Genomic DNA, 8,674 nt, shown 5'->3' on the forward strand with positions numbered 1-8,674 from the left:
CTCACTCCCTCCATTTCTCCCTCCCACATCCCCTCCTTCCCACTCCCCATTCAGTCTCTCTCCCTCTCTTCTCTCACACTCTCCTCTCTCCGTCTTCTCTCCTACCCCTTCCCCTCCTTTGCTCCCTTCCTCCCGCCTTCATCCCTGCCTCCCCCACCCTCCCTGTCTCTTGCCCTTCCCCCTTCCTTCCCTCCCTCTCCACTCCTCTGCCTGTGGCTCATCCCTGCATGTCCTGCTCACCCTGGGCCTCCCCCAGAGGCCTCTGGAGCCCGTGGCCCCGCCTGCCCACCGCCCGAGGTCACTGGGAGGGAGGCTGGGGCTCCGGCCCCACCGGGGCGCCCCCCCACCTGCCTGGCTGACTGGGGCTCATCTCCTTTGAGTTTTCTCGCTCTCTCTTTCTCTCTCATGTCGTTTTTTGCAAGAAGTTTCCTTTCGGTATGATGATGAGACACAATATTTTCATTCAAACAGCCATTGAATAAAATATTGTTTGTGCCCCTCCCCTTCCCCTCCCCCTTTTCGTTTGTTTTTGTGTTTGTGTTGTTTTTGTTTTCCTCGCTTTCTCTCTTGGTGGACTGTCCCAGTGCCAATCAGCAAACTGAAGGGCAAGTATATTCAGAACCAGTGCACCCTCCTCTCCCCACCCCACCCCCTGCCCTCACGCCCCTGCTTGCCCCCCACCCTGCCCAGGACCAGCCAAACCCCTGCTCTCCAGGGCTCCCCCCCAGCATCCCCTGGGCTCCTCTAGTTCTTGCCTTTCCTCTGATCCCTAAACCTCTATTAGAGCCAGCAGCCCTTTCCCCTGGCCCTGCCTGCAGGGTGGTCTCCGGCGTGTTCTAAGAGCTCAGGCCCTCTCCTCATCCTCCTCGCTCCCTCTGGGCAGGCCTCTGCCCCCCACCCCACCTTCTCTGTCCCTCCAAGACAACTCAACAGTGGGGACAGGGCTAGATGCCTCTCTACCACCTCCCACCCACTAGGGCAAGGGGCCTGAGATGTAGGGGGTAGATCAGTCCTCAAAGGGGCTTATGTGAGGCTTCCTCGGGGATATTCTCCCTCCTCACATCTCTCCAGTTTCTCTCCAGAAGCTGGCAGCCCTCCCAAGGGGAGACAGAAGGCTTTGGAAGCCCCACACCCTGACACTGGGGCCCAGGGGCAGGATAGGGCAGCAGCCAGGCCACCAGGAGAGCAAGGCAGACCCAGCTCTGGCCTAGGTGCTGAAACCCCTGTCCCCCGCCACCCCTGCTACTCCTGGTGACTTTGTTAAGGCCCACTGGCCCAGCCCTGCCCTGGGGTGCTGGCTGCTCCTGGGAAGAGTGGTCAGGTATGGAAGGTGTTCCCCTGGGAAATAAAGGCAGACTCAGGGCCCCTGGGCCTGGCTGGGAACAGAAGGGGATCTTTCTGGACCCCAAGGGCCAGCAAAGGAGCTTAGAGGGAATCAGGCTGGGGGTGAAGAAAAAGATTCTGGCACTCAGAGGTACTTAAGCCAGAGACTTCGGGAAAAGGTAGGCAGTGAACTCACAGGCCCTGGCAAAGAACAAGAGGAGTGAGAGAGGACAGCACACAAGGGTCTCTGCCGCTGGTGCACAGAGAGGCCCCCCCACAGAACACCGAGGCAGATGGGCCATGGAGAGCCATGGGGAGATGTCCTGTCCCCAGTCCACATGGGGAAGTAGGGCCTCCCTGAGAAGCCCTAGTGGCCCTGTCCAGCCTAGTCCAGCAAAGGGGATCCAGCTGCCCCCACTGGCCTGGGTGGAGGTGGAGGACGTGCCCTACTCCCACTCGCTTGAGTTGTCTTGTCTCCCCCTCCCACATCCCTCCCAGTGACCCCAGAAATGCAGGGCCCTGATAACAATGATAACCATAGCATAGTCTCCCTTCCTGCTCCCCCCACCTCTTTTTCTTTCTCCTCTTCCTCCTCTCCCCACCCCAACCCTTCCCTGTCGGCTTGTGTCCAAACCCCGCCTCACAGTCCTATCAGAAAGCAACAGTCCAACCAGTGACTGCCCAGCCCCTCCAGGCACCCAAAGTCCCCCTCCCCAGAATCTTGCAGTGCACTGTGGGAGTATTTTGGAACAGGGAAGACCCCTCTTCTGCAAAAATAAAGCACTGGGACTTCCCTGGCGGTCCAGTGGTTAAGATGCCGGGCTTCCAATGAAGGGGGGGCGTGGGTTTGAACCCTGGTCGGGGAACTAAGATCCCACATGCCACGTGGCAAAAAAAAAAAAAAAAAAAAAAAAAGGAGGTTGGAATCTGGGTGAAAGGATAGGGAGGTGCATTGCCCAGAGTGCGAGAACAGAGGGACACCTCCCAGACTCAGACCAGCAAGGTGGCCAGCCCAGCTGGGCAGGGAGAGGCCCCAGAGGAGCCCTAGTAGCCACATCCCCAGATTCACTCACAGACCCACACAGGGACCTTTGCACACATGCACACATGCTTACACACTCGTGCAAACACACATACACACACGTGCTCTCACATGCACATACACGCTCATACATATGTGCTCACTCTCACACATGTACAGGCCCAGTTGGTGGATCCCTCAACAGCACCCATGCCTTCTCTGGAGCCCCCAGCTTCTCCCTTGCTGCTCTGAGCCCAGACAGGTCCTCGGAAGGATAGACCAGACCCAGGCCTTCTGGATAGACCAGAACCTGCCCTCGTGCCCCCGGCCCAAGAGGGTGTTCATGTTTGAGCAGCGCTTCTGTGCCCTCCCAGCTCCCAGACCCTCCTCGCACAGTGTGGGAACATTCAAGGATCTCCCCTCACCCAGCCTCCTACCCCAGGGAAGACCACTGGACCCCCACAATGCACTGAAGCCCACCCCCAGCTGCCCACACTGTCTCTGGTTGGACTGTCTGTGCCCGTGAGGAACCCCCTCGGTTTGGCCATGTTGATGCCTGACACAGAATAAAAGCAAGACCTACCAAAATGCAAACAGCTACAGCAAAGAGAGATAAAAATCCGCAGCCAAAAGCCAATTCCATTCCTCAGAGTCTCTTTGGAGGAAGGAAGCTCAGCATGCGGTTTTTTTCCATTATGGATGTGATAAGAGCGAGACTGGTGCCTCCCCCAGACCATGCATATATATAGCAGTGTGTGTATATATATGTGTGTGTGTATGTCCGTGTATATGTGCTATACAGCCGTATGGAAGCATATACAGCCACGCCAAGGGACTCACTGCCGACAGAGGACCAGGCCTGGGCAACATATTGGCTATAACTGCCCTCCTCCTGCGATGCTGTAGTCTCCACAGGCCCTCCCTGCCCGCCCCTTCTCTCTGGCTCGAACTTGAACGTGGAAGTGGCGGGTTTCCTCTTTGCTGGTGTCTCCCTCCCTCAAGCCACCCTCTTCCCTGTCCCTCCAGCCCCGTCAGCTCTGAACCCCTGGCCTCCTGCCTCCCCAGCCCCCGCCGGATAACCCCCCCGTTTCTGTTGCAGATTTTGAGTTCCTGCTCCCCAGCAGCTTTGAGTCTGAAGGACATGTTTTCATTGCTCCCAGGTAGCTTGCGTGTGGCCTTGCTGAGGTGTCCTCCCCCAACCCAACCTCCCTGGGCCCACCTCCTGCACTGCTGCCTGGAGCTGTGTGTGTCTGTGTCCTGTGCAGTGTCACCCTGCCATGCACAGCCCTGTATGTGTGGCCGTGTGCATACCTGGGCCATGTAGCCGCACCAGGCACCAGTGCCCATAGCTTCAGCTCCCACCAGGCCTCGGACGGGAGGGCTCTGGACTCTCTGCTGACCTTCCCTGCCCTCCCAGGCCACCAGGAAGGAGCCCTTTCTGCCCTGCGCCAGCTGTCCGCAGCACGCCCCTCACTGGGCAGCTGCTGCTCTGGTTTGTGGCGCCCTCCCCACCCCACCCCACCCCCACCCCGCACCCGTCCTTGTCCTGTGTCAGTCAGTGTTTGTGTGGGTGTGGGGACCGAGCCAGCCAGAGCCCCTGTCGGCAGTACCCCATCTAGGTGTGGTGGCTCACTGAGGACTGGGGGGAGGTACAGGGATGAGGGGATGGGGGCTATGAAGAGCTCTCTGGAAAGTAAGGGATCAGGGCCCAGCACAGTCCTGGGCCTGGACCATCCCTGGCATGCACCCTCGTGTGCACACCCTCTGTCTGTTGGCCCACATCTGAGGAGGCCAGCAGGCCCCCGGGTGGTGAAGCCCTCCCCTGTGGCCTGGGCTTTGCATGAGGGCAGGTGGGTGCAACTGACAGAGATCCATGGGCACTCTCAGGTACCACACGGGGGCTCTGGACATTCCTAACCTCCATGTGTGTGCACGTGCGTGCATGCACCCACAAAGTTCGCTGTGACTCTCTGTAGATGTGTGTTTGTATTTGTGAGTCATCGTGTACATTTGTAAGAGTCCAAGTGTAAATGTGGGATGGCTGTGTGCATTGGTGACTGTGGGAATGTATGGAAAGGCCTGTGTGGCCCACAGGACCCTGAGGGAGCTCTGAGGGCAGGGACCATGTTTGTTTTTGTCACCTCTGTATCTTTGGCACAGGAGAGCTCAATAAATATGTGTTGGGTGAGTGTAAATGTACATACTATGTGAGGGGGAGGGACTGCAGGTGACTTGTATCCCAAGTTCAGCTGTATGGGTGTCACTCTAAGTGTATCAGGTCTGTTCTCCCCCATATAGAAGTGCACGCTGTGTACTGCACAAAGGCCCTGGGAGCAAGTGGGGACTGAGATTCAGTCCCAGGTGCCCTCACCAAGCTTTGGGCCCTAGCACAACCTCGGGAAGAAGAGCATTTAAAAATTTCCCACAAAGTTGCTGCCATGCAGGCCAGTGAGGAGGTCTCTGGTGGCAGGGGTATGGATGAGGGATTAGGCAGGAAAGATAGCTCCATGTACCAGGGTAGAAGGACTGCTTGCCAAGACTTCCTGGGGAAGCAGAACCCCAAGCAGATCTCCCCGCTCCCTTCAGTCCCTATGTTCTCTGGACCCACAGTCTGAGCCCAGAGAGGGCCTTGAGGAGGCGAGGGCTTTGGCCCGTCCATCTCTGGGGGAAGAGCAGTTTGGGCTGAGTGAACAGCCAATCCAAGGACCCACGTGTTCCCACCGACTTGGTGACACCCTCTGTGGTATGATGAAAAACACTAAGGTTGGGGGAGCTTGAGTGAGGTGCCCAAAGGTACACAGCCAGGAAGCAGCAGGATGAGGTCTCAGACCAACTAAGCCAGTGCCAGGACTCCACCCGCTGTGCCCACGGAACGCTACGGCACACGGTTGGATGAGCCAGCCATGAGGCATTTCCTGGGGCCTCCCAGGTGCACCGTCTAGCTCCAGCTACACAGGAGAGGTGGGAGGCTCTGCAGGGCCATGCCCAGAAGGGAGAACCTGCTTGGGTGGAGGAAGCAGACCCTCATTCTCTGCTTCCTGCACCTAAGCAGGTCAGTTCTGCCCCTGTCCAGACCTGGTTACCTGCCGGGCATATAGTCACTGCAGCCTGTAAGAATACACATGCCCATCCCTGAGGCCTGGGCTTCTCAGCGAATGGCCAGGCAGGCCTGTTGGGAAGTCTCAACCCTATTGCCCTGTGCATCCCCCCAAGCCCACTCTTCTTGCCCCTCCCCACCCCCAGAGAGTACTGCAAGGAACTGAATGCCTCAGACAACAACACTGAGTTCCTGAAGAACTTCATTGACCTCATGGAGAAAGTGACTCCAGACTCCAAGCAGTGTGAGTGACTGGTGGGGCAGCGGGGTCTAGGCAGTGCCAGACAGCAAGGGGGCAGCCCAGAGGGGAACCCAGAGACTGGGCACGTGTGGAAACATGCAGGCCCAAACCAAGGGCAGGTCCTGGGCCAGGTCACGGGGAAGGTTCGGAGCCTTGGGGGTAGCGGGGAGAGTGGGCAGGGATCCACAAGAAGATCCTCCCTCCACCCCAACCCTCCTGTTCCAGGCAACAACTTCCTTCTGCACAACCTGATCTTGGACACGGGCATCACACAGCAGCTGGTGGAGCGCGTGTGGCGGGACCAGGATCTCAATACGTAGGCACCACCCAGCCTGTGGGGGCAGGAGGCTGGGATGGGCCCAGAGGCGCTGGCCGTGCCCTGCAGAAAGTAGGTCTGTGACCTCACCTCCCTGCTGCCCCCAGGTACAGCCTTCTGGCCGTGTTCGCCGCCACTGATGGCGGCATCACTCGCGTATTCCCCAACAAGTAAGTGACCTGCCCCACTATCCGACACCCTGCCCCTGCTGGGACCCCGCCTGTCCCGCTGCCCAGAGGCCTTCTTGCATCTGCTGAGACCACTGCCCCCACAAGCCACCCCTCCACCAACCTCTTGTGTGACCAGGGCAGCTGAGGACTGGACAGAGACCCCTGAGCCCTTCAATGCCAGCTTCTACCGCCGCAGCCTGGATAACCATGGCTATGTCTTCAAGCCCCCACAACAGGATGGTGAGTGTCCTCCCAGGCGCACAGCAGCAGGTGGGAAGCCGAGGCTTCTCTGTCTGCTCAGCCAGGGCGAGGATCTGCTCTTTGAGGTCCCTCTCAAATACGAGGCTGGCTGGCTGAGACGGGGCAGATAAAGAGAGGGCTAGGCTGTGCCAAACGCTATGCTGGGTGCCCGGTGCTTAGGCTGAGGTCAGCCTTGCCTTGGGTTCCTGGGCTCACAGGGCCCAGCACAGAGTGGTCATATGGCTGCCAGCCCCTACTCCTGACCACCCCACCTCACCCACCCCCAGCCCGGTTAAGGCCGCTGGAGCTGGAGAATGACACGGTGGGCATCCTCGTCAGCACGGCTGTGGAGCTCAGCCTAGGTGGACGCACACTGAGGCCAGCAGGTGAATACCCAGGGCGGAGGTAGGGAAAGAGAAAATGGGCAGTGTGCTGCCCAGGTAGGTGGGCATTGATGGCCCCTTGCTCTCTCCCACAGTGGTAGGCGTTAAGCTGGACCTAGAGGCCTGGGCTGAGAAGTTCAAGGTGCTAGCCAGCAACCGTACCCACCAGGACCAGCCTCAGAAGGTATCTGGTCAGGGATGAGGGCAAGAAGCCCAGAAGCACCCATTCTGGAGTCCCCAGGAACCCCTACCAGTCCTCCCACTCAGAGTGGCTCTGGTGCCTATGGGGAGGCAGGGTCCCCGATGTATAAAGGGTGATGGGAGGGGAAAAACTGGTGGGCACTTAACGGTCCTTGCTCTCTGCCCAGCAGTGCGGCCCCAACAGCCACTGTGAGATGGACTGCGAGGTTAACAACGAGGTGCGTGTGCCCTGAACCCTAGCTTACCCCACTCCTGGACACCTGAGTCCCAACTGTAGCTCCTAGCCCATCCCATCCCTTAGCCAGTGGGTCTCAACATCCCACCCTGACTTCACAGCTTTACCAGAACCGGGGGAATGGTGCCCCCTCCACTCAGCTACTGGACTGCCAGGGTCTGTGGAGGAAAGGCTGGGCTGGAGCCCCTCCCCATCTTCCTCCCCCTTTCCCACCTCTCAGGACCTGCTCTGTGTCCTCATTGATGATGGGGGATTCCTGGTGCTGTCAAACCAGAACCATCAGTGGGACCAGGTGAGGGTCAGGAAGAGGGTGGAAGGAGAGGGTCCGGGTTTGAGCCTTCTGGGGATATGGCACTGCCAGCCCTGTGACTACCACTGCCTCCCGGCATCCCCAGGTGGGCAGATTCTTCAGTGACGTGGATGCCAACCTGATGCTGGCACTCTACAATAACTCCTTCTACACCCGCAAGGAGTCCTACGACTATCAGGCGGCCTGTGCCCCCCTGCCCCCGGGCAACCTGGGTGCCGCGCCTCGGGGCATCTTTGTGGTGAGCCCCAGCAATGCCTGGCCTGCAGATGGGGGGACTGGGAGACCTGCCCACAGATGACCCCCCACCTCTAACGAGAAAGCTGGGGGTGAACCAGGTCCAGGGGCAGCAATGGGAGCCCATGCCACTCTCTCCACTGCAGCCCACCATTGCAGACTTCCTTAACCTAGCCTGGTGGACCTCTGCTGCGGCCTGGTGAGTCCCCAGGGGAGACGGGGGAGGGAGGGTGCTCCCTGGGCAGGAGGGCTGGAAAGAAATGGGGCGTGGTACTGGCCTCTGCTGACCACTCCCACTCGGTGACCCATGCCCTGCAGGTCTTTGTTCCAGCAACTTCTCTATGGTCTCATCTACCACAGCTGGTTCCAGGCAGGTAGGTAGGGCTTTGGAGGTCCCTCCTCAAAGCCCCTACCCAGGGATTCCCTGTTGGCGCAGTGGTTGAGAGTCCGCCTGCCGATGCAAGGGACATGGGTTCGTGCCCCGGTCCGGGAGGATCCCACATGCCGCGGAGCGGCTGGGCTCGTGAGCCATGGCCGCTGAGCCTGCGCGTCCCGAGCTTGTGCTCCGCAACGGGAGAGGCCACAACAGTGAGAGGCCCGCGTACCGCAAAAAAAAAAAAAAAAAAAAAGCCCCTCCCCAATCGGAGACCTACTCCAAAGGGAGGGCGGGGCTTACGGCTGAGCGAGGCTCAGGGTGTAGGGGTGCAGCTGAGGGGCTCTGGACCCTCGCAGACCCCACGGAGGCCGAGGGGAACCCCGAGGTGCGCGAGAGCAGCTGCGTCATGAAACAGACCCAATACTACTTCGGCTCGGTGAACGCCTCCTACAACGCCATCATCGACTGCGGAAACTGCTCCAGGTGCGCGCGCGGAGCTGGCCAGAGGGGCGGGGCGGGGCGGGGCG

At 59.4% G+C, this 8,674-nt stretch overlaps 1 protein-coding gene across 1 annotated transcript in view; it reads left to right on the top strand.

Moving 5' to 3' along the window:
* Positions 1–3,443: 3,443 nt before the first annotated feature.
* CACNA2D2 (calcium voltage-gated channel auxiliary subunit alpha2delta 2) overlaps positions 3,444–8,674 on the top strand; it is a gene marked incomplete at its 5' end in the record, with an annotated part of 7,259 nt that continues 2,028 nt past the window's right edge. Inside the window, 13 exons of the mRNA XM_028485365.2 lie at positions 3,444–3,504; positions 5,588–5,685; positions 5,908–5,998; positions 6,106–6,168; positions 6,305–6,408; positions 6,696–6,794; positions 6,887–6,975; positions 7,160–7,210; positions 7,448–7,519; positions 7,623–7,775; positions 7,918–7,970; positions 8,090–8,145; positions 8,504–8,630. Coding sequence (XP_028341166.1) covers positions 3,444–3,504; positions 5,588–5,685; positions 5,908–5,998; positions 6,106–6,168; positions 6,305–6,408; positions 6,696–6,794; positions 6,887–6,975; positions 7,160–7,210; positions 7,448–7,519; positions 7,623–7,775; positions 7,918–7,970; positions 8,090–8,145; positions 8,504–8,630 — 1,117 coding nt within the window. The remainder of the gene's footprint in view (positions 3,505–5,587; positions 5,686–5,907; positions 5,999–6,105; positions 6,169–6,304; positions 6,409–6,695; positions 6,795–6,886; positions 6,976–7,159; positions 7,211–7,447; positions 7,520–7,622; positions 7,776–7,917; positions 7,971–8,089; positions 8,146–8,503; positions 8,631–8,674) is intronic.

Source organism: Physeter macrocephalus, unplaced genomic scaffold (genome assembly GCF_002837175.3).
Source record: "Physeter macrocephalus isolate SW-GA unplaced genomic scaffold, ASM283717v5 random_381, whole genome shotgun sequence".
In the NCBI taxonomy this organism is placed as follows: Eukaryota; Metazoa; Chordata; class Mammalia; order Artiodactyla; family Physeteridae; genus Physeter; species Physeter macrocephalus.